Source organism: Amblyraja radiata, chromosome 1, assembly GCF_010909765.2.
Source record: "Amblyraja radiata isolate CabotCenter1 chromosome 1, sAmbRad1.1.pri, whole genome shotgun sequence".
NCBI classification, from domain to species: domain Eukaryota; kingdom Metazoa; phylum Chordata; class Chondrichthyes; order Rajiformes; family Rajidae; genus Amblyraja; species Amblyraja radiata.
The window spans coordinates 149,369,893-149,397,740 of NC_045956.1; the positions used below are offsets into that span (position 1 = coordinate 149,369,893).

Sequence of the window (27,848 nt, forward strand, 5' to 3'; positions counted from 1 at the left end):
GTTTAGCTGAAAACACTGTACTTTAATTTGAAATTTTTTGTAATTTCAGGTCATTATAAACAAAGTTGCTCACTTTTACAAAAGTTCAATTGTTAAACATAAATTATAGTCACAACTATTAAATATAGATAATCCAATGTCATCACAATATAACTAATTCTCAAACTATCATAAATAAAATTATTTTATAACTAAATCACAGTACATTTATATCTGATCAACAGAAAACTAGTGTGTGAAGATTTGATCACATTCACAATAGAGTTAATGTAGAATGTAAATTTAAAAGGTTACAGTTACGTTCTTAAAAGCATGAAGCAATTCAGTGATTGGAATGAGGCTATGTCTTAGAATGTATTACACAGTGCATCTTCCTCTGCTACAAGTTTCACAAAGTATACTGCTAGTTGGTATTTCCAGATGAACACATTTCAGTGCAGGGATTTTTACCTTAAAGCGGAAATTGTAACATGTTATACATCAATTGCAATTCCATGGGACATGGACATTGTTTCTCTAGTACCAGTCACATACATAAGAACAGAACAAAGGTGTGGAAAGGAGGATGTGATTGCTATGTAAGTCCAATATGGCACAGGAGCTGTATTTCCAAAGGGACAGAACCAAAGACCATGGCGGATACCATCACGAATATGATGAGAAACCCAAGACATGGCAATCATCCATGGGAGAAAACACCAAGAATCTTTAAGTCTAAATATCCACATGGCAAGTTTCACTGAAAACACCACCACAGGTATCACTGTGAAGCAATGTAGAGGTGGCCTTTGCGGGAGATGCAATGCAGCCTGAGAGAAAGAAAACTGCCATTAATGCAAAGTTCAAATCATTTCAATCAGAATTTTATTTAAAATATATTTCAACAACTTTTAAGTAATTTGCCACTAACTTCATTGGAAATCATTCAAAACATAATAAGGACAAGCAACCCTGGCAAACTGAAAGAATCCATATTGTGCACAAACACTGAGCAATTACAACACAAATAGATTAGGATACCAATGTGGTGGATGTAATGTACCCAAGATTGATGACAGTACAACGTTAGTTTGGAGCAAGCTAGGATAGAGGATACAGAAGTCTACAATTGGATATATACTATAGGTAAATGGAGCAGGAAAGAATCTGGATCATAATCCGAGGATGACAAGTTAGTCAGTTTAGTGAAAATGTTTTGAAATTGTTAGAAATGGTGAGAAAGTAATAAATGTTAATATTCAGAAGGATTTGGTGTCTATGTACATAAGACAAAATAAACAGATACGTTATGCAATTAGGAAGACAGCCAATATGTTCGGCTTCATTGTCAGGATAATTAGATTACAAAAACAATTACGTTTCTTTGCAATTATGGAATAAGAATGAGACCTCATCTATGTGCAGTTATGACATCCATAACTAAGGAATGAAATCTTTGCATTAGAATACCGATAGATTGATCGCATGGAATCTGAGAATGGCCAGGAGGGGGAGTTACAAGGGAAAAATCACTAGAATTTAGAAAACGGCAGTCATCACATTGACATATAAAATATACTGAAATAATAGATCGTGGGAGGGCGATTTCCCTGACGTGACAGTCAAACATTACAGAGCAAATCCTCAAGATAAAAGGTGACCTGTTCAGATAAAGATGGGGAATGTTACATACTAGAAATCTGGCCTCTCCACTCTCTCACTAATATAAATACACTACAAGTAGTTCTGATTTAACTCGATAATTACGTTCCCAAGTAAAGTTGAGTTATAGAAAACTGTGTTATGATGAAAATTGTGCGAATGGGGGGAAAGAAGGTTTAAGGCTGGAGAATTTCACACCCACAATAACAAAGCCAGCTGGTTTGGGAATTGCTCTGCCCAGGACAAGAAGGCTCTGCAGAGAATAGTGCGTTCGGCCGAATGCATTATGGGAACTTCACTCGCCCCCCCTGCAGGAACTATACATCAGGAGGTGCAACTCCAGATCCAATAAAATCATGGGAGACCCCTTCCACCCCTGCAACGGACTGTTCCAGCTGCTACGGTCAGGCAAACGCCTCCGTTGCCATGCTGTGAGAACGGAGAGGTTGAGAAGAAGCTTCTTCCCAGAGGCCATTAGGACTGTAAACTCCTATTTCACCAGGGACTAACTTTACTGTACCACTCTACTGCTCTTTTAAAAAAAAAATGTAATTGCTGTTTTTTTCCCTCTTTCCTTCCGCCCACAATATTTAATATGGAAAAGAATATGTGATTCTGTTACATTCTGTTTGTAGTTTGTTTGGTTGTTTGTTTGTTTGTCTTTTTGCACAAAGTCCGCGAGCATTGCCACTTTTCATTTCACTGCACATCTCGTATGTGTGTGACGAATAAACTTGACGACTTGACTTCCCCTGCAGGATTTTCAAAAATAAAATCTTTTCAATTATGGTAAGTTTATTTTTGTTACTGTTAAAAATTAAAGGTTGTATGTTACATTGTTTAATAGGGTATCTTCACACAAGTGGCAATAGAAGCGACTATGTGTCAATTTTGGTAGCCACCCGTGGTTGAAACAGTAGCTGAATTCTTAATAGACAATGGCGTCCCATAACTGTGGGGGAGGGGGGTTTATAGGGAACAGGTATTTTATTCCCCTGTACTGTTTAAATTCAAGACAGATTTTTTTCCCTACTTGTGAATTTCGAAAATAACAACCAATTCTCGATCGAAATTAGATTATAACCAATTTGACCTGCATAATGCAGATAGCGTTTCCTAATTTATCACTTGCGTTATACCAATATGTGTTATGGAGCCACATTATAGCAGAACTATTTGTGCTGTTCTATCCACTTAACATTATTCCATATTGTCTTGTCTGAATCAAGCCTTACATTTAAAATGTAGGCCAGCTGCTGCACATTTGACTGAATTCTGTGGGAGTCAAACCCAAAACAGCTTTGTACATGATCGGTTGTCTCAATCCTCCAGATGTCTTCCTCCGGAAATTGTCATGGTTACGGAGGATCATGTGCTTCATCTACAGTTCTCAGGTACAGCAGCTCTTACAATTAGGATTATTCAGAACATGCTGAACTTAAGCTATAAATAATTATGAGTCATTTTATTAATTATTTAATAGAAATGGTTAGCGTTGTAATGCACATATACTAAATAAACATTTTACTTAGATACGTACGTTCTTCACTGAATATGGGAATTGGTGTAATAAATGCCCCTTCATACAGAGAAAGTGCAGTGTTGCATTTTGGGACGTCTAACATGGGCAGGACCTACACAGTGAATGGTAGATCTCTGGGAAATGTTGTAGTGCAGAGGGATCTAGGAGTATAGGTGCATGATTCCTTGAAGGTCGAGTCGCAGGTAGATAGGGTGGTCAAAAAGGCGTTTAGCACAGTCAGATCATTAAGTATGGAAGTTGGGAGGTCATGTTGTAGTTGTATAAGACGTTAGTGAGGCTGCATTTAGAGCATTGTGTTCAGCTCTGGGCACCATGTTATAGAAAATATGTTGTCAAGCTGGAATGGGTACAAAGAAGATTTACAAGGATGTTGCCAGGGCTACAGGGTCTGAGCTATAGGGAGAGGTTGAGTAGGCTGGGTCTCTATTCCTTGAAGCACAGGAGGATGAGTGCTGATATTATTGACGTGTGTAAAATCATGAGGGGAATAGATCGGGTAGATGCACAGAGTCTCTTGCCCAGACTTGAGGACCAGAGGACATAGGTTTAAGGTGAAGGGGAACAGATTTAATAGGAACCTGAGGGGTAATTCCCCTGTCCCACTTAGGAAACCTGAACGGAAACCTCTGGAGACTTTGCGCCCCACCCAAGGTTTCCGTGCGGTTCCCGGAGGTTGCAGGTGGTTGCAGGTAGGGAGACTGACAAAAACCTCCGGGAACCGCACGGAAACCTTGGGTGGGGCGAAAATGCTCCAGAGGTTTCCGTTCAGGTTTCCTAAGTGGGACAGGGGCATTACTTTTTCCACACAAAGGGTGGCGGGTGTAGGGAACAAGATGCCAGAGGAGGTAGTTGAGGCAGGGACTATCCCAACATTTAAGAAACAGTTAGACAGGCACATGGATCGGACAGGTTTGGAGGATATGGACAAAACTCGGGCAGGTGGGACTGGTGTAGCTGGGACATGTTGGCCTGTGTGGCCAAGTCGGGCAGAAGGGCCAGTTTCCACACTGTATCACTCTATGACTCTATAGAATCTAAGAACAAAGTAGGGCCAAAGAATAGGTAAAATCAGTTAGATTAAATTTTACTTCCCAAAACAAAAATAGTTAACTGTTATGAAATACAAAAGATCTTTCTTATAAAAAAACATCAAAAAGCAATTAACGATTGAGTGTTATAAACTTTAAAATGCAAAAATATTTTTATATCAGACTGTGCAAAGATAAATAGTTTTCAGAAAATATACAAACTCTATTTCACAATAGATTTTTTTTTAAATGAGTAAGATTGATCCACCCATCTGCCAATCAACCCCCACCCCCTCACCTGTATCCACCTATCACTTGCCAGGTTTTGTCCCAACCTCACTTCCCTTTTCCAGCTTTCTCCCCGATGCCAATCAGTCTAAAGAAAGGTCGTAATCCAAAACGTCACCTTCCGCTCGACTTGCCCACACCTTCACAGACGCTGTCCGACCCGCTTAGTTTCTCCAGCAGTTTGAAAGTAAGATTACTTGTGTTTCCAGCAATTTCCAATTAACTTTTGTTTAGTAGAGTCATAGAGTGATACAGTGTGGAAACAGGCCCTTCGGCCCAACTTGTCCACACCAGCCAACATGTCCCAGCTACACTAGTCCCACTTGCCCCTATTTGGTCCATATCCCTCCAAACCTCTCCTATCCATGTACCTGTCTAACTGTGTCTTAAACGATGGGATTGTCCCAGCCTCAACTACCTCCTCTGGCAGCTTGTTCCATACACCCACTACCCTTTTGTGTGAAAAAGTTACCCCTCGGATTCCTATTGGATCTTTTACCCTTCACCTTGAACCTATGTCCTCTGGTCCTCGATTCCCCTACTCTGGGCAAAAGACTTTGTGCATCAACCCAATCTATTCCTCTCATGATTTTGTACACCTCTATAAGATCATCCCTCATCCTCCTGCGCTCAGTGGAATAGAGACCCAGCCTACTCAACCTGTCCCTATAGCTCACACCTGGCTCTAGTCCTGGCAACATCCTCGTAAATATTTCCAACAAGTTTTACAATTAGATCAGAAAAATGATTTGCCCCATGAACAATGTGATGCAATGCATGCAGTCAAATTAGACCTTATGGACTAATATTTAGGTTGAATAATCTAATTTTGTTTTGTGCTTACCTGCAGGGATAAGGATCTAGCTGCGACAAAGTGGTCAGCATCAATGACAGAGGACAGAAGCCCAGCTAAAATGACTTCATAAAAATCACTCTTCTTTCTCAGTCCAATCACAATAGCCCAAGACCACAGTCCAATGACACCATGTACTGCATTGTCTGAAAGAGCCCTAATCCAGTTGTTGCTCTGTATTAATGAAAGGTGTAAACACTGATCAGCGAGGAAACAGAAAACTCCTAGTCCAATGCTCGAAATGATTGATGCTGTGCTGAATGTTTTCAGCAGTGCTTGTGCATTTTCTGTCTCTGCCAGAGCAATTGTTGATTGTTTTGAGTTCAACATCGTAAAATGGATCATCCATGATATTCTACATCCATGTTCTCATTCTAGATCAAGAAAGTAACAGGCCTCGTTAGTGTCAACCTCAAAGTTCAATTAAATCAAAACATTTTTACGCTCATGGTAGAATGAGATTTGAGAAAGTGACAATCCTGCTGTACATTAATTGTATATCCGAGAAAGAATCGCTTTGTGAGCCAACTATCTATTAGGAGTGTATCTGCACACATGGAATTGGTTTCTTCAGTAATTTCCAGATTATATGAAATATTAATCTTCAATTTGAATACATCAGATATTTGTCTAATTAACTTAATTCATTAACTATGTCCTTATGGAGGCTGTCCACAGAGTTATTTAAGCAGAGGGCAAATCAATTTAATTCTTATTTATTGCATATCAGATTACGAATGCTGTAAATGGGAAATAACAATAAGAAACACTCAGCATCTGTTAAAAGAGAAATCAAGTTGAAGATCCTTCCTTAGAACTGGGCTTCCAGTATTCTCTATTATTAAAAATATGAATTAGGATTTTTTTAAATTTTCAAACACCCTATTTTGTTACAACATATTACTGTTATCTTTCAAATCTAGGTATTGCTATACAAAAGTAAGCTCAATAATACAATCTGAAGCAATCACATTTAAAAAAAGCTGAAGCATTAAGTCACCACTCAAGTCCTCAATTCATAAAAACTAATAGACAATAGGTGCAGGAGTAGGCCATTCGGCCCCTCGAGCCAGCACCGCCATTCAATGTGATCGTGGCTGATCATCCACAATCAGTACCCTGTTCCTGCCTTCTCCCCATATCCCTTGATTCCGCTATCTTTAACAGCTCGGACTAGCTCTCTTGAAAGCATCCAGAGAACCAGCCTCCACTGCCCTCTGAGGCAGAGAATTCCACAGACTTACAATTCTCTGTGTGTAAAAGTTTTTCCTCATCTCCGTTCTAAATGGTTAAATTCCAGAGTATGACAGTCCCTCCATCCCGGGAATTAACCTGGTGAACCTAAGCTGCACTCCCACAATAGCAAGAATGTCCTTCCTCAAATTGGGAGACCAAAACTGCATACAATACTCCAGGTGTGGTCTCACTGGGGCCCTGTACAACTGCAGAAGGACCTCTTTGCTCCTATACTCAACTCCTCTTGTTATGGAGGACAGCATGCCATTTGCTTTCTTCACTGCCTGCTGTACCTGCACGCTTACTTTCATTGACTGATGAACAAGGACCCCCAGATCCCGTTGTACTTCCCCTTTTCCCAACTTGACTCCATTTAGATAATAATCTGCCTTCCTGTTTTTGCCACTAAAGTGGATCTCACATTTATCCACATTAAACCTGCATCTGCCATGCATCTGCCCACTCACTCAACGTGTCCGTCACCCTGCATCCTCATAGCATCCTCTTCACAGTTCACACTGCCACCCAGCTTTGTGTCATCTGCAAATTTGCTAATGTTACTTTGGTGTGGATTTGGCATGTGGCATGGATTTAACATCATAACAAGAGGATTTCAGTTTGGAGTAAAGAAGTTCTTCTGCAGTTGTATAGGGCTGTGGTGAGACCACATCTGGAGTATTGTGTACAGTTTTGGTCTCCTAATTTGAGGAAGGACATCCTTGTGATTGAGGCAGTGCAGCGTCGGTTCACGAGATTGATCCCTGGGATGGCGGGACGGTCATATGAGAAACGATTGAAAAGACTAGGCTTGTATTCACTGGAGTTTAGAAGGATGAGGGGGTTTCTTATAGAAACATATAAAATTATAAAAGGACTGGACAAGCTAGATGCAGGAAAAATGTTCCCAATGTTGGGCGAGTCCAGAACCAGGAGCCACAGTCTTAAAATAAAGGGGAGGTCATTTAAGACTGCGGTGAGAAAAAACGTTTTCACCCAGAGAGTTGTGAATTTATGGAATTCCCTGCCACAGAGGGCAGTGGAGGCCAAGTCACTGGATGGATTTAAGAGAGAGTTAGATAGAGCTCTAGGGGCTAGTGGAGTCAAGGGATATGGGGAGAAGGCAGGCACGGGTTATTGATAGGGGACGATCAGCCATGGTCACAATGAATGGTGGTGCTGGCTCGAAGGGCCGAATGGCCTCCTCCTGCACCTAGTTTCTATGTTTCTCTGTTTCTAATCCATGGATAGCCTAATCCATGCAATTAATTCACAACAATTTCGGTGTAGATTTATGCAGATACAAATAAGATTTATTTCAGAATATATTTTGCTTAAATTATACAGAAACCATCACATATGTTAAGGGCTTGTCCCATTTACATGTCTTTGGCACGCAAATTACGCAACGGTCCCGCGCGATTTCATGCATACGCACAGCTGTCTGGAGCGCGTGACGTCATTTGAAGATGGACACAAAGCTGGAGTAACTCAGCGGGACCGGCATCATCTCTGGAGAGAAGCAATGGGTGACATTTCATGTCGAGACTCACCCATTGCTTCTCTCCAGAGATGCTGCCGGTCCCGCTGAGTTACTCTTGCATTTTGTGTCCATCTTCAATTTTCTTGGCCCCGCTCTGGGAGTAGGAGTGGGGGCGGATCCGGACCTCAATGGCCGTGAGCCCCAGGCCGAGTTCGGCGATTGTTTGCCTGCTTCTGCTGCTGCTGGAGGTGAGATGTTGCGTCGCGCCAGGGTCTTGGGCCTGTCCCACTTTGGCCGTCAGTTACGCGACAGGCCATTGGCGCGCAAAGATTTTGTTCGCTACAAACATTTTGGAGCACCGCGCGACGTCGCGCACAACTACATACCTCTCCACGCTTCTCAGTGGGACCGGCCCCACGCGGCCATACGATGCCCGTGTGCCTCAAGGCGACCACGAGGTCATGTAATTTGTGTGCCAAGGACACGTAAGCAGGAGTTCATTTGAATCAATTAGGGTTTTCACTTATATTGTTTCTTACCATTGGCTGAAGTCACCTTCACTTGTTAAGATTGGTCTATCACCCCATGATCACTGAATAGCCATCCTATGGGGATGGTATGATATGAAGGCAAGGGCACTGGTCTTTTGTTGTCTAGTAATTCCTGTCTTCTAAAAATTAACACATTCCACTTGAAAAATTCCCAGGAGAAACTGACTGTCTTATTTTTTTCATACAATATTCCATACATTTCCTTAAAGCAGAGAAGGTAGCCATTTGGCCCATCGCCTCTATGCTGTCTCTCGGCACAACCTCATTTGCTCACTTATTTCTCTGTAACCTGTTCGCTCACTTATTTCCATTTGTACAGGCACTCCCCAACTTACGTAAGGGTTACGTTCCGAAAACCCTTGCACAAGTCATTTTATGGAAGTCGGAATCTTTAAAACGAGGTGGAAACAAATAACTGCAGATGCTAGTTAATACACAAAATTACACAAAGTGCTGGAGTAAATCCAAAGATCAGGCAGCACCTCTGAGGAACATGGATACGTGATGTTTAGAGTCTGGACCCTCCCTCAGACAGCCTGAAGCACTGTTTCAAACACCACTGTTTAAAGTCGAAAGTTACTCCAGCACTTTCATCTTGTTGTTTCACCTTGAAACTGTTGACACGGATGTTTTTGTGACTCACGATATAGCATCACTTGGGGAAGTTGTAATGTTTTGTGACTTTGAATTTGTGTCAAATTCCTTTTACAAAACCTCGACCATATGTCTGTTCCAAACAAGTACTCCAGATGAAAAGCATTTTCCAGTTCAAAGGAAATACTAGATGTTCATATAGAGAGTGGTAGGCAAGTGGAACGAGCTGCCCGAAGCACTAGATGAAAAAGGTAGTATAACAGCATTTAAAAGACATTTGGACAGGTACATGGATAGGAGAGTTGGAGACGGATATGTGCCATACATGGGCAGGTGGGATGTCAGGGCTCTCACTTTTTTTCCCTGTTGCCAGCCGGGCAACTTAGGCAGCTTTTTAGGTTGCCAAATGACAGTTTAGGTGGTCAATGTAAGACGGCTTGCATGACGCGTGCGATAATGTGCTCGGACGAAGTGTGTAGTTACCAGTCGGAATTATGCTCAATGAAGCATTCACATATTATTTCTGCTTCAAATAAAGTCACAAACTAAACATATTCACCAATCAATACATGATATATACCACAATGACACGCAGCAAAGTTACAATACAATATCTCAACTCTTTTTACACGTTGATATTAATGCAATTTCGATTATTTATTTCCATTTCCCAACAAAAATATGGTTGGATTAGTCAGCGTATGATCAACCTGTGTCAATACATCCTGGACCATGGTAACATATATGCTTAACCATGCACACTACAGATTGATGCAAACATGTTTTCTGTGAAGGACCGAAAATTATCATGACATGGCCATGGCATGTGTCGTTATTGCTATTGGTACAGAAACACTCTCGCTTCCCACATAATTTATCCACAACAAAGTATACAGGTTGCAAGGAAATTTCTAAAGGCATTTTATGATAATAGCTGTTAAAACTGACTATACCCATCTGACAGGTTAAACATTACACTAACTGACAAGAGATTGCCAAAGGACATAACTGCAGCAAATTTTCTTAAGATTGTTCCCGATGTTGGGGAAGTCCAGAACAAGGGGTCACAGTTTAAGGATAAGGGGGAAGTCTTTTAGGACCGAGATGAGAAAAACATTTTTCACACAGAGAGTGGTGAATCTGTGGAATTCTCTGCCACAGAAGGTAGTTGAGGCCAGTTCATTGGCTATATTTAAGAGGGGGTTAGATGTGGCCCTTGTGGCTAAAGGGATCAGGGGGTATGGAGAGAAGGCAGGTACGGGATACTGAGTTGGATGATCAGCCATGATCATATTGAATGGCGGTGCAGGCTCGAAGGGCCGAATGACCTACTCCTGCACCTATTTTCTATGTTTCTATGATTCTATATGGTAAATAGTTGCGGCCCCAACACCGAGCCTTGCGGCACTCCACTAGCCACTGCCTGCCATTCCGAAAAGGACCCGTTCACTCCTACTCTTTGCTTTCTGTCTGCCAACCAATTTTCGATCCACGTCAGCACCTTACCCCCACAATACCATGCCCTGTCAGATGTCGCTGTACTGATATCTGACAGGACTACAGTGGAAAATTGTGCAACAGTCCAGTTTGGCAAGAGTGAACGTGTTGATAAATTTGTAAAGTGGACAAGACAATCAACTAATGTGCATCCTTATAATTTTCATTAACGGCAATTGAAGTGAAAATTGGAAGGATGAACATCAGGCAGCTGAATCAATATTGCACATTTTATGTTGCCATTAAAAGTTCAAATCATTACCATCCTCAGTGAGAAATGCTTGCCTATTGTGTGTATATATAACGCTATGAATGCACTGACTATTGATGAGTGGTACTAATTAAAGTTTCAAAGGCCTGCTACATTATAAAATTTCATTATTTTCTATATTTTCATTTCCATTGGAGGGATGCTGCCATCGAGATGCCTTCGACTTTTTTAAAACTACTGTGGTCGAAAGATATTTCCAGTGTTGTCAAATGGCAGCTCTAGGCTGGGGTTTTGACTCGGTAATGATGAAAGGATAGCTGCATCTTTAAATCGGGATCGTGCTCCCAAAAGCTATTACTTCCTCTTAGCTATTTGGGCTTGAAGAATTTGGAATAAAACTGGAAGAGTGAATTTTGGACCACGGTAAAATATCCCATTGCAAATGGACTTCAGTTTTTGAAACAACAACGTTGATATATAGAGCTATCTAATGGAGCAGTAACATCTGGAGGTTTGTAATTTATAATGTCTTGTCAATTAGGTGAAATTGATTTTGGGTCTCATTTCAAGCTAATACAGTGCCCTGCATAATGCTTAGGATAAAGACTCATCATTTATTTATTTGCCTCTACTCTACAATTTGAAATTTGTAATAGAAAAAAAATCACATGTGGTTAAAGTGCACATTGTCAGATTTTAATAAAGGCCATTTTTATACATTTTGGTTTCACCATGTAGAAACTACAGCAGTGTTTATACATCATCCCCCCCATTTCAGGGCACCATAATGTTTGGGACACATGGCTTCACAGGTGTTTGTGAACTAAAGTTGTGGACAAAAGTTGTGCCAATGAAAGTCAAAGAAGCCATTATGAGGTTGAGAAATAAGAATAAAACTGTTGGAGACATCAGCCAAACCTTAGGCTTACCAAAATCAACTGTTTGGAACATCATTAAAAAGAAGGATAGCACTGGTGAGCTTACTAATCGCAATGGGACTGGCAGGCCAAGGAAGTCCTCCACAGCTGATAACAGAAGAATTCCCAAACACCTGTCTGACAGATCAGAAACACTCTTCAGGAGTCAGGCATGGATTTGTCATGGACCACTGTCTGCAGAAGATTTCATGAACAAAAATACAGAGGCTACACTGTAAGATGCAAACACTGGTTAGCTGCAAAAATAAGATGGCCAGGTTACAGTTTGCCAAGAAGCACTTAAAAGAGCAACCACAGTTCTAGAAAAAGGTCTTGTGGACAGATGAGACGAAGATTAACTTATATCAGAGTGATGGCAAGAGCAAAGTATAGAGGAGAGAAGGAGTTGCCCAAGATCCAAAGCATACCACCTCATCTATGAAACACTGTGGTGGGGGTGTTATGGCCTGGGCATGTATGGCTGCTGAAGGTGCTGGCTCACTTATCTTCATTGATGATACAACTGCTGATGGCAGTAGCATAATGAATTCTGAAGTGTATAGACACATCCTATCTGCTCAAGTTCAAACAAATGCCTCAAAACATTGGCCGGCAGTTCATTCTACAGCAAGACAATGATTCCAAACACATGGTTAAAGCAACAAAGGAGTTTTTCAAAGGTAAAAAATGGCCAATTCTTGAGCGGCTGCCAATCACCCGATCTGAACCCAATTGAGCATGCCTTTTATACGCTGAAGAGAAAACTGAAGGGGACTAGCCCCCAAAACAAGCATAAGCTAAAGATGGCTGCACTACAGGCCTGGCAGAGCATAAGTAGAGACGACACCCAGCAACTGGTGATGTCTATGAATCGCAGACTTCAAGCAGTCATTACATGCAAAGGATATGCAACTAAACATGACTATTTTAATTTACGTGACATTGCTGTCCCCCAAATATTATGGTGCCCTGAAATGGGGGAACTATGTATAAACACTGCTATAATTTCTACATGGTGAAACCAAAATGTATAAAAATGGCATTTATTAAAATCAGACAATGTGCACTTTAACCACGTGTGATTTTTTCTATTACTAATCTCAAATTGTGGAGTACAGAGGCAAATAAATAAATGATGGGTCTTTGTCCCGAACTTTATGGAGGCCACTGTATAGTTCGGAAATGCCTGTAACATTTTAAATCTCTCAGTTAGATACCAGGCAGTACAGTGAAGAAAAATGCCAGTTTAGTCAGTGATAACAAAATACATAAAGGAAAACAAACATTTTTGAGCAGGTCCAAATGATTTCTAACATTTAAAGTTACGTAGTGCCATGTGATAAAAGCAATATAAATGCTCCAACTCCAAGATCTCTATATTTCAACAATGGTTTGACTTATCAGGAATATCTTTCATGGTTCCCATGATTGCCAGTCGCTTGCACCCTAGTCTGAAGAAGGGTCTCGACCCAAAACGTCACCTATTCCTTCGCTCCATAGATGCTGCCTCACCCGCTGAGTTTCTCCAGCATTTTTGTCTACCTTGCACTCTATGCCACACAGTTTAATTCTCTGTGGTGCAATCTGAGACCAACACCAAGGCTCCTCCTGGTCATGGCGCAAGGCTGAGCAGGGCCTCAGCAAGTGCAAGTAGCTGACTGCAATGACAGGATAGCTGGATAGTGAGGCTCCAACCCCAGCTACTCAGCTGTCAGACCACACACATAAATTAATGGCCTTGAATGTACTTGACATTCAAAACCAGCCTCGATATGCTTGAAAGGAAAATAATTACTTAGAACGGTAAAAGTTAAAAGACTATAAACATTGAACTAACTTAATTAAATAAAGATGTACAAACAAGGAACTGCGGATGCTGGTTTACACGAAAGGACACAAAGTGCTGAAGTAATTCAGCAGAACAGCCTCAGAATAAAAGGACGTCCCTTTAGGAAGGAGATGAGGAGGAATTGTTTTAGTCTAAGGGTGGGGAATCTGTGGAATTCATTGTCACAGAAGGATGTGGAGGTCAAGTTAATGGATATCTTTAAGACAAAGATTGATAGATTCTTGATTAGTACGGGTATCAGGGGTTATAGGGAGAAGGCAGTCTCCTTCTGGGGTTGGGAGGGAAAGGTAGATCAGCAATGATTGAATGGCGTAGACTTGATGGGCCGAATGGTGTAATTCTGCTCCTCTCACTTCTGAATTTATTCCCATCCAAACCAGCCCCATCCCAGCTACTTTCCCCTGCATCTGCAGCTGATGTAACACCTGTTCCCAAATCTCCTCCCTCTCCTCCAGGGATTCCAGCAGTCCTTCCTGGTGAGAAAGAGTTTCACATGCACCTCTTCTTACCTCATCTACTACATTCGGTGTTCCCGATGTGGCCTCCTGTACATCGGCAAGACCGATCGTAAACTTGTCCATCGTTTCACTGATCACTCGTTTACTAACCATTTTAACCCCTTCTATCCATTCCCATACTGACCTTTCTGTCCTGGGCCTCCTCCACTGCCAAAGTTAGGACACACACAAACTGGAGGGACAGTACCACATATTCTGCTTGGGTAGCTTACATTCCATGACCATTGAATTCTCCAATTTTAGGAAACCTCTAACAACATCGCCATCCCCTTTCTCCCATACACACCCCCTCTTCCCCTGTGCCCCACCTGGACTTACACCCTTATTTCTCCCCACCATCTCCCTCTGGCTACACAATTTCCAACTCTCAATCCTTCTGTCTCACATCTTCTGCTTCAGTCTCTTCTTCCAACCATCTGCCTATCAAAACTTCCCCTGTCTGTATTCACATATCACCTGCCACCCTTTGTCCTGCATCTCCTCTCCTATTACTCATATTTCTTCCCACCCCATGGGAGATTAGCTCAGTTATGGCAAATCTACCTGCACATCTCGGTGAAAATGTGGTCCCATCTTAATGACTTACCTATAATGACACAGCAAAAGGGCATTCAACTTATTTGTTCCATGCCGGCTACCAGCACAACCTTATCATCATCTCCATCTTATGATCTATGATAGACACAAAATGCTGGTGTAACTCAGCTGGACAGGCATCTCTGGAGAGAAGGAATGGGTGAAGTTTTGGGTCAAGATCCTTCTTCAGTCTGATATCAGAGGAGTGGGCGGTACGGAGATAAAATGTAGTCGGACAGTAAGACTGGTAGGAGAACTGGGAAGGGGGAGGAGATGGAGAGAGAGGGAAAGCAAGGGCTACTTTTAGTTAGAGAAGTCATTGTTTATATCGCTGGGATGCAAGCTACCCAAGCGAAATATGAGTCTGATGAAGGGTCTCAACCCGAAATGTCGCCTATTTCCTTCGCTCCATAGATGCTGCCTCACCCGCTGAGTTTCTCACGCATTTTTGTCTACAGGTGAAATATGCGGTACTGATCCTCCAATTTGTGCTGGGCCTCACTCTGACAATGGAGGAGGCCCAGGACAGAAAGGTCAGTGTGGGAATGGGAGGGGGATCTTTTCTCTTGATCTTACGATCTATTCTCACTCATCTATTCTGCCCATCTTTGGCCACTTAAAATCATGTGGCATTGAAACAGGCACTTTGGCCTAACTTGTCCATTCCAATCATGTGTCTACCTGAGGTCCCTTTTACCTGCGATGGGTGCATATCCTGACAAATCTTTCCTATCTACGTATCACTTAAATATAATTGTACCTGCCTACCACTTCCTCTGACAGCTTGCTCTACGCACCCACTTTGTGTGGAAAAAGTAGTATCTCGGGTTCCCTTTAAATTTTTCCGCTCTTATCTATGCCTTCTTGTTTTAGACTCTTATATCATGTGCATCTCAGCACATGTGACAATAATAAACCAAAACCTGAGAATAAAGACAAAACCAGAGAATAAAGACTTAACGCAGGGGAAGCCCACACAATCACCAATAGACAATAGACAATAGGTGCAGGAGTAGGCCATTCGCCCCCTCAAGCCAGCACCGCCATTCACTGTGATCATGGCTAATCAGCATCTAGAATAGATCTGGAATAGAATGTGTAATTTCTGTAGAGGATCAGAACCAGGTCATTGGTGCAGGGTGACAACAGCACTAATTTCCCTGATGATTTTATTCACCACAATGAAGTCACCTCTCAGTCTCCTATACTTCAGTGAAAAGTCTCAGCCTGTCCTTATAAGTCATCCCATCCAGTCCTGGTAACATGCACGTGAATCTTTTCTGCAACCTGAATGACATCCTTCCTACTACAGTTTACCCAGATTAAGAGACATTTTGCAGTGACCAATTAATCTGCAAGCACATCTTTGGGAGGATATCCAGTGCACCCAGGGGAAGCCCACACAGTCACAAATAGAATGTACAAATTCTGTAGAGGATCAGAAACAGGTCATTGGTGCAGGGTGATAACAGCACTCATTTCTGGACCAACATTCTGCCATATTTTTGTATGGACGAGATAAGGCATAATTGATATGAATATCATTAAATTGAGCTTCCTGATATATTAAATATTCATTTACAATATCAAAAATTTTAATAACTGCACCGCTGTTTCTACAGACACTTTAATTTTTATGCAGGAAAGAACTGCAAATGCTGGTTTAAATCGAAGGTAGACACAAAATGCTGTAGTAACTCAGAGGGATAGGCAGCATCTCTGGAGAGAAGAATGGGTGACATTTCGGGTGTAGACCCTTCTTCTGAAGAAAGGTTTCCACCTGAAACGTCACCCAATACTTCATTCATTTATCTATAAATTGATTATAAACCCACATAAGCAAAATGCATTTGTTCAATTAGGCCTTTGTGCAGAATTGCACTTTGATGTATGGAATATTTATGGATATGGAATCTTATTTGGAAACAAAGAACTGCAGTTGCTGGATAGTACACAAAGGGACACACAGTGCTGGAGTAACTCAGCAGGTCAGGCAACATTAATGGAGAACATGGATAGGTATCGTTTCAGATCGAGGCCCGTCTTCAGATTGATTCTTCTGATTTCTTCGCCCCCTCCCCCCAAAATTAACGCAGCATTACGTTTGAAACACATTGCTAAATGCAGAAAACGAAACATATGGTTGAGAACCTGTTGCTGGAAATGTGTCAAAAGTGTGGAAAATTATCACAAGACCAATACTATGCATCATTATAATTACATATAACGTTATATATTATACAATTATATATATTATATAATATGCATTACATATATTAATGTGATTATTATTATTCTAACAAAAATAATTCCGCACGATACAAAGCCTCTGATACAAAGGCTTCAACCATCTTTTTGCTGGGTGGAGGCTGTGTGTTGCAAGCAATCTTTCTCGTCAATCCCCCTCCAGATCATATTGTTTGCCCATCTCACAGAACCCCCAGCCCAGCCCAGCCCAGCCCAGCCCAACCCGGCCCCAGCCCAAGCCCAGCCCAGCCCAGCCCAGGAGCCAGCCCAGTCCAGCCCAACCCGGCCCCAGCCCAGCCCAGCCCAAGCCCCAGCCCCGGCCCCAGCCCAGCCCCAGCCCCAGCCCCGGCCCAGCCCAGCCCCAGCCCAGCCCCAGCCCAGCCCCAGCCCCGGCCCCAGCCCCAGCCCCGGCCCCAGCCCAACCCCAGCCCAGCCCCAGCCCCAGCCCCGGCCCCAGCCCAACCCCAGCCCAGCCCCAGCCCCAGCCCAGCCCCAGCCCAGCCCAGCCCAGCCCAGCCCCAGCCCCGGCCCAGCCCAGCCCGGCCCCAGCCCCAGCCCGGCCCCAGCCCCGGCCCAGCCCAGCCCAGCCCCAGCCCAGCCCCAGCCCCGGCCCCAGCCCAACCCCAGCCCCAGCCCAGCCCCGGCCCCGGCCCCGGCCCCGGCCCCGGCCCCGGCCCCGGCCCAGCCCCAGCCCAGCCCCAGCCCCAGCCCCAGCCCCAGCCCAGGGGATGGATGCACTGGACACTTGCCGGTAATGGAGAGCCCGTGGACCTCGGTGATCGATGGCGAATGAAAGATAGACAGACACAAACCGCTCGAGTGTGTCAGCGGGACAGGCGGCATCTCTGGAGAGAGGGGATGGAAGACATCGGAGCCGCTGGGGCCAGGTCGGTTGGACGGCCCTACCCTCGCACCGGGCAGCTTCCCATCCTCAATGGTCGCCTCAACACAGCACCATCGTCACCACTAGAGGCGCCGCTCCCCGCATCTCCGTCATCTTCCCCGCCCGCCCCTCGCGTCCCACGGTGGCCGCTAGACCCGCCCCTTCGCGTCACACGGTGGCCGCTAGACCCGCCCCCTCGCGTCCCACGGTGGCCGCTACACCCGCCCCCTCGCGTCACACGGTGGCCGCTAGACCCGCCCCCTCGCGTCACACGGTGGCCGCTAGACCCGCCCCCTCGCGTCCCACGGTGGCCGCTAGACCCGCCCCCTCGCGTCACACGGTGGCCGCTAGACCCGCCCCCTCGCGTCACACGGTGGCCGCTAGACCCGCCCCCTCGCGTCACACGGTGGCCGCTAGACCCGCCCCCCGCGTCACACGGTGGCCGATAGACCCGCCCCCTCGCGTCACACGGTGGCCGCTAGACCCGCCCCCTCGCGTCACACGGTGGCCGCTAGACCCGCCCCCCGCGTCACACGGTGGCCGCTAGACCCGCCCCCTCGCGTCACACGGTGGCCGCTAGACCCGCCCCCTCGCGTCACACGGTGGCCGCTAAACCCGCCCCCTCGCGTCACACGGTGGCCGATAGACCCGCCCCTCGCGTCACACGGGGCCTGTCGCTACACCTCCGCTCCATTGGTGATTCATAATGTCAAGCACGCGTGTGGTCCCGCCCCTCGGGCCGGTCCCCAGTCCCCATTGGCCGGCGAGCCGCTGCACCTCGACTCCATTGGTGGTTCTTAATGTCAGTCATATGCGTCGATCCGCCCCTCGGAACAAAGATTAAAAGGACCGCATGGAAGCAAAGATCATAGAACGGAGCAAGATAGTCCAACGGACCTGACCTCCCGGTGGCTCAGCACTTCAACTCCCCCTCCCATTCCCAATCCGACCTCTCTGTCCTGGGTCTCTTCCATTGCCAGAGTGAGCACCAGCGGAAATTGGAGGAACAGCACCTCATATTCCGTCTGGGGTCCTTGCGTCCTTATGGCATTAACATTGAATTCTCCCAATTTTGCTAGCCCTTGCTGTCTCCTCCCACCCTCCCATCCCCCCGCCCTCGGGCTCCTCCTCCTCCTCCCCTTTTCCTTCTTTCTTTCCCCCTCCCCATCAGTCTGAAGAAGGGTTTCGGCCCGAAACGTCGCCTATTTCCTTCGCTCCATAGATGCTGCTGCACCCGCTGAGTTTCCCCAGCAATTTTGTGTACCTTAGACCAACTCTATGTTGTTCAAGAAGGAACTGCAGATGCTGGAAGATCGAAGGTATACAAAAATGCTGGAGAAACTCAGCGGGTGCAGCAGCATCTATGGAGCGAAGGAAATAGGCAACGTTGCGGGCCGAAACCCTTCTTCAGACTATCTTTGCTTCACACTGCAGATGCTGGTTGACACAAAAAGACACAAAGACCAGCAACTGAGCAGGTCAGGCAGCATTTCTAAAGAACCATCTGAAGAAGGGAAACGTCACGTATTCATTTTATTCAGAGATGCTGCCTGACCAGCCCACGTTGGTACATTGACCAAGATGCCAATCTCAAGTCAAATCCATTTAAGTTTATTGTATTGTAATTGTATTGTCATTAATGTATTAGCCAAGTCTGTAAAAACATACAAGGAATTTAATTTGCCATACAGTCATACCAAAAAAGCAACAAGCCACACAACTACATAAAAGTTGACATAAACATCCACCACAGCGATACCGCCACATCCCTCACTGTGATGGAAGGCAATAAAGTTTTATCTTCTTTCCTCCTTGTTCTCCTACGGACGAAGCAGTCCAACCATCTGCAGTTGGGGCAATCAATGCTCCCACAGCCGGCAATCGAAGCTCCCTGGTCAGGGCGATCGCAGCTCCCGCGATCACGGCGGTTGAAGCTCCTGCGGTTTGAGCTCCTGAAGTCGATCCCTAACCAAGGAAACATAGAAACATAGAAATTAGGTGCAGGAGTAGGCCATTCGGCCCTTCGAGCCTGCACCGCCATTCAATATGATCATGGCTGATCATCCAACTCAGTATCCCGTACCTGCCTTCTCTCCATACCCCCTGATCCCTTTAGCCACAAGGGCCACATCTAACTCCCTCTTAAATATAGCCAATGAACTGGCTTCGACTACCCTCTGTGGCAGAGAGTTCCAGAGATTCACCACTCTCTGTGTGAAAAAAGTTCTTCTCATCTCGGTTTTAAAGGATTTCCCCCTTATCCTTAAGCTGTGACTCCTTGTCCTGGACTTCCCCAACATCGGGAGCAATCTTCCTGCATCCAGCCTGTCCAACCCCTTAAGAATTTTATAAGTTTCTATAAGATCCCCTCTCAATCTCCTAAATTCTAGAGAGTATAAACCAAGTCGATCCAGTCTTTCTTCATAAGACAGTCCTGACATCCCAGGAATCAGTCTGGTGAACCTTCTCTGCACTCCCTCTATGTCCTTCCTCAGATTTGGAGATCAAAACTGTACGCAATACTCCAGGTGTGGTCTCACCAAGACCCTGTACAACTGCAGTAGAACCACAAGCTCCACAATGTTAAGTCCACAGGCTCCTGCGGAGCTCCCAAAATCGATCCCTGACAAAGGGATTGCAAGCTCCACCATATTGTCCGCACGCTCCCGCGGTTGGAGCTCCTGAGGTCGATCCCCAGCAAAAGGACTGCCAGCTCCACGATGTTAGGCCGCAGTGCAGACGGACATACGATACGGAAAATGTTGCATCTCTGTTGAGGAAAGAGATTAAAAAAGGTTTCCCCCACTCACATAATACAAAACTATAGATACTTTAAACCATAGATTTAACAACAGACTAAAAACAACAAAAGAAGCAAAAGGACGAGACAGACTGTTGGCGAAGCTGCCATCCTACGGTGCCACATGGTACATTATTGTCACATGCACTAGTGTGATAAGCTACAGCAGCATCACATGAACATGAAACAATACATAAATATATAGCACAGTAGCGCAGGTAATAGAGCTGCTGCCTCACAGCACCAGAGTGCTGGTTCAATCCTAACCTCATGTTCTGTCCGTGTGGAGTTTGCATACTTTCCCTGTGACCCTGTGGGTTTCTTCCCACATCCCCAAAATGGGTAGGTTAGTAAGTCATAGAGCGACACAGTGCGGAAACAGCCCACTCGCCCACAACAATGTCCCATCTACACTAGTCCCACCTGCCTTCGCTTGATCCATATCCCTCCAAACCTGTCCTATCCATGTATCTGTCTATCTGTTTCTTAAATGATGGGATAGTCAATAGACAGTAGACAATAGGTGCAGGAGTAGGCCATTCGGCTCTTCGAGCCAGCACAGCCATTCAATGTGATCATGGCTGATCATCCCCAGCCCTAACAAACTCCTCTGGCAGCTTGTTCCATACACCCACCACCCTTTGTGTGAAAAAGTTACCCCTCAAAGACTCTGCATCTACCCGATCTATTCCTCTCATGATTTTGTATACCTCTATAAGATCTCCCCTTATCCTCCTGCTCTCCAGGGAATAGAGACCCAGCCTACCCAACCTCTCCGTATAGCTCTCACCCTCTAGTCCTGGCAAAATCCTTGTAAATCTTTTCTGAACCATTTCAAGCTTGACAATATCTTTCCTATAACATGGTGTCCAGAACTGAACACATCATTCCAAGTACAATCTCAAGATTCAAGAAAGTTTATTGTCACGTGTCCCAGAGAGGACAATGAAATTCTTGCTTTGCTTCAGCACAAGAATATAGTAGGCATGAAAGCAGAACAGATCCATATACCATTATATAAATATATACACACCTGAATAAATAAACAGATAAAGTTCAAATAAACAGATAATGGTCTATTAATGTTCAGAGTTTTGTTTGAGTTGAGTTTAATAGCCTGATGGCTGTGGGGGCTATTCCTGAACCTTGACGTTGCAGTCTTCAGGCTCATCAATCAATCAATCAATCAACCTTTATTGTCATCTTGCAAGCAACAGTTGTACAGTGCAAAATGAAAAGACGTTTCCCAGGGAATACCGGAGAATCGCACATGAAATTTAAAACATTTCACACATAATAACACTAAAAAACAATCCAGTCCCTTATGGAACAGTATAAATAGTTAAAAGCAGGTAAAACAACGACGTTAAAATACAGTAAAACCAATCATAAAAATGTCCGGGACAGCTGATTTGAGTGGCCAGTGCCAGTTATTAAAGTGGCCAGTGCCAGTTATTAAAGTGTCCATGCCAAGCCGCAGAATCAGGTGACTGTGAGTACAGAGTGACTGTTTAGCAGCCTCACAGCCTGTGGCAGGAAGCTGTTTAGCAGTATTGTAGTCCGGGCTTTGATGCTACGATATCTCTTGCCTGATGGCAGGAGATCCAGGTGTATGTGGAGGGGGTGCAGTTTGTCCTTAGCAATTCTCTGAGCTTTTTTCAGACAGCGGCTCTGGAACAGTTCTTGTACCGAGGGTAGGGAGACGCCAATGATCCTCTCTGCTCCCCTCACTACCCTCTGCAGAGCCTTCCTGTCCGAGCAGTTGCAGGTGGAGTACCACGTATTTATGCAGTACGTGAGTACAAACTCCACCGTACCCCTGTAGAAAGTCCTGAGGATGTTGGTGGGGAGTGAGGCCTGTTTTAGTTTCCTCAGGAAGTGCAGTCGCTGATGAGCCCATTTTGACGGTCCCAGTGGTGTTCCGGGACCAGCTGAGGCTGTCTGTAATTTGCACACCGAGGAACTTTATGCTCTCCACTGTGGTGCCACTGATGTTGAGGGGTGTATGCTTTGGCTGCACCCTCCTGAAGTCGACAACCATCTCCTTTGTTTTGTCGACATTTAATTCTAGATTATTTTTGCCGCACCAGTCCACTAGTTGTTTTACTTCCTCCCTGTACATTGATTCGTCATCTCCGCTGATGAGTCCCACCACTGTTGTGTCATCCGCGAATTTTATGATCTTATTGTCCCTGAATCTGGCAGCACAGTCATGTGTGAGCAATGTGAACAACTCCTGTATCTTCTACCTGAAGGCAGTGGGGAGATGAGTGTGTGGCCAGGATGGTGTGGGTCCTTGATGATGCTGCCAGCCTTTTTGAGGCAGCGACTGCGATAGATCCCCTCGATGGTAGGGATGTCAGAGCCGATGATGGACTGGGCAGTGTTTACTACTTCTTGTATTCTTTTCCGCTCCTGGGTGCTCAAGTTGCCGAACCAAGCCACGATGCAACCGGTCAGCATGCTCTCTACTGCGCACCTGTAGAAGTTAGAGAGAGTCATACCACTCCTTGACATACCAACGCTCCCTAATCTTCTCAGGTAGTAGAGGCGCTGATGTGCTTTCTTTATAATAGCATCAGTGTTCTCGGACCAGGAGAGATCTTCAGAGATGTGCACGCCCAGGAATTTGAAGCTCTTCACTCTTTCCACCGTCAACCCGTTGATATAAACGGGACTGTGGGTCCCCATCCTACCCCTTCCAAAGTCCACAATCAGTTCCTTGGTTTTGCTGGTGTTGAGAGTCAAGTTATTATGCTGGCACCATTTGGTCAGTTGGTCGATACGTCCCACAACAGTGGTGACGTCTTATGCAACTGCAACATGACCTCCCAATTTCTATACTGAATACTCTGACTGATAAAGGCCAAAGTGCCTAAGGCCTTTTTGACCACCTTATATCCCTGCGACTCGATCTTCAAGGAACCATGCACCTGTACCATGAATCATACTCCTAGATCCCTCTGCTCTACAACACTACACAGAGGCCTACCATTTACTGTGTAGGTCCTGCCCTTGTTCGACGCCCTAAAATACAACACCTCCCACTTCTCTGTATTAAATTCCATCAACCATTCCTCTGCCTAACTAGCCAATCAATCCAGATTCTGCTGCAATCGTTCACAACCATCTCCACTATCTGCAAAACCACTAACTTTTGTATCATCAGCAAACTTGCTCATCTTGCCCTCTATGTTCTCATCCAAATCATTGATGTAGATAACAGTAACGGGTCCAGCACCGAACCATGAGGCACCCCACTAGTCACAGGCATCCAGTCTGAGAAGCAACCTTCCACCATTACCCTCTGCTTCCTTCCATGGAGTCAATTTGCTATCTATTCAGCTATCTCCCCTTGGATACCATGAGATCTAACCTTCCAGAGCAGCCTACCATGCAGAACCTTGTCGAATGCCTTACTGAAATCCATGTACACATCTACAACTCTGCTCTCATCAACCTTTTTGGTCATGTCTTCAAAAAAATCAAATTTGTGAGACACAGCCTCCCACATTCAAAACCATGCTGACTATTCCTAATTAGCCCTTGCCCATCCAAATGCCTGTATATCCTATTCCTCAGAATACTCTCCAGTAACCTACCAACTACAGATGTTATGTTCACCAGCCTATAGTTACCAGCATTTTCCCTGCAGCCCTTCTTGAAAAGTGGTACAACATTTGCCACCCTCCAGTCTTCCAGCATCTCTCCTGTATTTAAGGATGACTCGTAAATTTCAACCAGAGCTCCTGCAATTTCCTCTCTAGTTTCCCACAATGTCCTTGGGTATATCAGATCAGGCTCTGGAGATTCGTCTACCTTTAAACACAACAGTACCTTCAGTACTTCTTTGACAGTAACCCTGACTGTTTTCAAGACACTTGCTGTGACTGCTCCAATTTCCTCCTTCCTTCTATCTTTCTCCTTGGTAAATAGAGGAGAAATACTCATTTAGGACCTTGCCCATCTCCTGTGTCTCCACACAGAGGTGACTGCTTGATTCCTGAGAACTAACCTCTGTAAAATGTCCCAAGTGTTTAGGGAGTAGGATGAGAACTAGTGTGAACAGGTGAACAATAGTCAGCATAGAGTTGGTGGGCAAAGGGCTTGTTTCCATGCTGTATCCTCCAAAGTTCTGAACAATAAATGAGTTCCACAAAACAATAACAAGAAAAAGACTGCAAGAAAAACAAGACGTTAGTGTTAAAGTACACAATTAGAAAGCAAGTCCATCATGGAGCTCTAGGAAGTCCACAATGTTCTATTGTTGAGCAGACTACCGCCGTCGACTCAGCCGGGATTCCAGCCAAGGCATCCATGCTGCCGCCGCCAAATGCTTCTCGAGTGACTTCCTGGGTCCTACTGCTTTCCGTTCCAGGCACCTTAATCCTGACATCTTTGGGTCATGCTGCCCTTCCTCCTATGCTAACCATGCCACTTTCCCTACTCCCCACCTCTACACCAACCCACACACCCTCCTCCCCTCTGAGCCCCACAACACATCATCCCACCCCCACCAACATTTCAAAACCCGTTGACAAGTATTGTAGAGTTGCACCCATAACACCCCCCACCTGTTTCTTACCCCCCCCCCCCCCCCCACATGTCCCACCTATTTCCCTCCCCCCTCCGCTTCCACCCCATCCTGCTACATTCCTTCCTTGAGTTTGTAATTCGCAACTCTTCAATCCTGGTTGTTAACATGTTAAAGTATCAAAGATTATGACACATCCAAGAAGTCTTTAATAACAAAAGGTTTATTATCCAAAAACAAACATAATACTGATATAATTTAACTGTTTTTTTTGTTTAAATAGTGGTTTAGACAGCTTTCAGTAGCATGGTCTATTGCTCTTCTTGTGTCAAGGTTGTGGTTAAACTTTATTTTGGAGGTGTTACAGTATATTTTACAGTTTCAATGCGAATTTACAAGCCAACATTTGACACAGACCCCAGAACTGTATCCCTTCGCAGTGTAACTCATTCTAATGAATAGTTATACATATTTTTAAGCAATAGGCTGGCTATAGCTGGAGTAATTGTAGGCATTATGTCGGCACAAAGGAATGGGGATGTTGGATCGGTATTAAAAAAGAGAGCTGCTGGAGGAACTCAGTGGCTCAGGCATCTTTGGCAGGATGAAGATGAAATGTCGCCACTCAATGTTTCTCCACAGAGAGTGCCTGACTCGCTGAGTTCCTTCAGCTGCCTTCCTTTTTTTCAAGGTTTCAAGGTTTCAAGGTCAGTTTATTGTCACATGTACCAACTAAGGTAGTGAAATTTGAGTTACCATACAGCCATACTAAGTGAAAAGCAACCAGAAACATAACCACATAAAAGTTAACATAATCATCCACCACAGTGGATTCCTCATTCCTCACTGTGATGGAAGGCAATGAAGTTCAATCTTCTTCCTCTTTATTCTCCCGTGGTCGGGGCAGTCAAATCATCCGCAGTCGGGGGCAATCAAAGCCCCTTCAGCAGACGATCGAAGCCCCCCGTCGGTGTGATCGAAACTCCTGCGTCAGGGCGGTTGAAACTCTCTCTGCGGCATGGAGCTCCCGAATTGGCCGTTTCTTACCAGAGACTGCGGGCTCCACGATGTTAAAGTCCACAGGCCTCGCAGTTGGAGCTCTCCACAGTCGATCCCCTACAGTCCTCTCCACAGTCGATCGCAAGCTCCGCATTGTTAAAGTCCCGCGGATTGGTGAGCCGGGTCGGTCTCCAGGAAAGGCCGCCAACTCCACGATGTTAGGCCGCAGTGGGGACCGAGATATGATATGGAAAATAAATCACATCTTCGCCGAGGGAAGAGATTGTAAAAACGTTCCCCCCAACCCCCACATAAAACAAACCAAGGAACACTAAAAGGTAGACAAAAATGCGGGAGAAACTCAGCGGGTGAGGCACCATCTATGGAGCAAAGGAAATAGGCAACGTTTTGGGTTGAAACCCTTCTTCAAGAAGTCTGAAGAAGGGTTTTGACCCGAAACGTTGCCTCACCCGCTGAGTTTCTCCAGGATTTTTGTCTACCTTCGGTTTTCCAGCATCTGCAGTTCCTTCTTAAACAAGGAACACTAAAACATACCTTTAACACATACTAAAAATAACGAAAATAAAAAAGGACAGGCTGTTGGCGAGACAGCCACTGTTTTTGCAGTACGATTGTGTATTTCCTTTAATATTTATTGCATTTCTTGGAGTTTGTAAAATTAGAGGGACTGGTAACATATTCTACACAAAACTGTTTGGCTCTCCCTTCATTTTTTGTAAAGTAAGTGCAGGAAGTTGGACATTAAATATCATTTTGATTGTAATTGGCTGCAGCAGGTAATAAATGCCTCCTAGGTAAAGAGGACCTGAGAATGCAAACAGTCATTTGTCAGCTTTGTGAATTTTAATCCCTACCGTGGTCAAGTAGCAGAACCTCAATTGTGGCATCCTACAGTGACTGTTTAAAACACAAAATCTGGAAATATTCAGTATGTCAGGTAGCATTTTTCTTGTCAGTAATAGAGAAAATATTTCAGTTTTATGAATTGCTGTGCCATCAGAATTGAATTTAATGCTTCACTTGTAACAATAGGTTGAAGAGAATGTGAAGTGGACAACAAAGTCCACTGGGGGGAGACCAAATGACAGAAGTGGTAGTGGTAAGCCTACTGAAGGGGCTAGATTATTGCAGCTGCAAATAGGAAAAGATGAATGAGGAGAGAAAAAACATATATCAGAATCATGAAATACAAAACACTGCAGATCATGGAGATCTGAAATAAACAATGCTGGAAATACTCATTAGGTTAGAGAAAAATATCACAGAATGATGGCATTTTCATGGAGTCATACAGCACAGAAACAGAACCTTCCGCCAACCTTTTTGCTCATCAATCCCATTTTGTCACATTGGAACCATTTCCTTCTTCACCTTGCCCCAAATACAGACACCTATGGTGGACACAAAATGCTGGAGTAACTCAGCAGGACAGGCAACATCTCTGGAGAGAAGGAATGGGTGCTGTTTCGGGTCGAGACCCTTCTTCAGACCCATTCCTCTTCAGAGAAGCTGCCTGTCCCGCTGAGTTACTCCAGCCTTTTGTGTCTACCTTCGATTTAAACTTCATCTGCAGTACTTTCCT

At 44.6% G+C, this 27,848-nt stretch overlaps 1 protein-coding gene and 1 long non-coding RNA gene across 2 annotated transcripts; one reads left to right on the top strand and one right to left on the bottom strand.

Annotated features, from left to right (window-relative positions):
- tmem267 (transmembrane protein 267) lies at positions 1-18,053 on the bottom strand. The gene is made up of 3 exons (XM_033032576.1): positions 17,779-18,053; positions 5,345-5,727; positions 1-809 (listed from the first exon to the last, which is right to left on the bottom strand). The coding sequence occupies exons 2-3, from the start codon at positions 5,696-5,698 to the stop codon at positions 474-476; spliced, it is 690 nt and encodes a 229-aa protein (XP_032888467.1). The 5' UTR covers positions 5,699-5,727; positions 17,779-18,053; the 3' UTR covers positions 1-473.
- On the top strand, positions 12,884-27,563 carry LOC116980402. Its single transcript, XR_004413956.1, has 3 exons — positions 12,884-13,013; positions 15,896-15,907; positions 27,553-27,563. It is a non-coding gene; the product is annotated as an uncharacterized LOC116980402 (long non-coding RNA).
- The last annotated feature ends 285 nt before the right edge of the window (positions 27,564-27,848 follow it).

What these genes read in the sequence shown, in the direction of transcription:
- tmem267 (XM_033032576.1), bottom strand. Translation starts at nt 5,698, where the DNA reads ATGATCCATTTTACGATGTTGAACTCAAAACAATCAACAATTGCTCTG. An exon ending in CTAGATCCTTATCCCTGCAG is followed by an intron (nt 810 to 5,344) that starts GTAAGCACAAAA and finishes TCTTTCTCTCAG; the next exon opens with GCTGCATTGCATCTCCCGCA.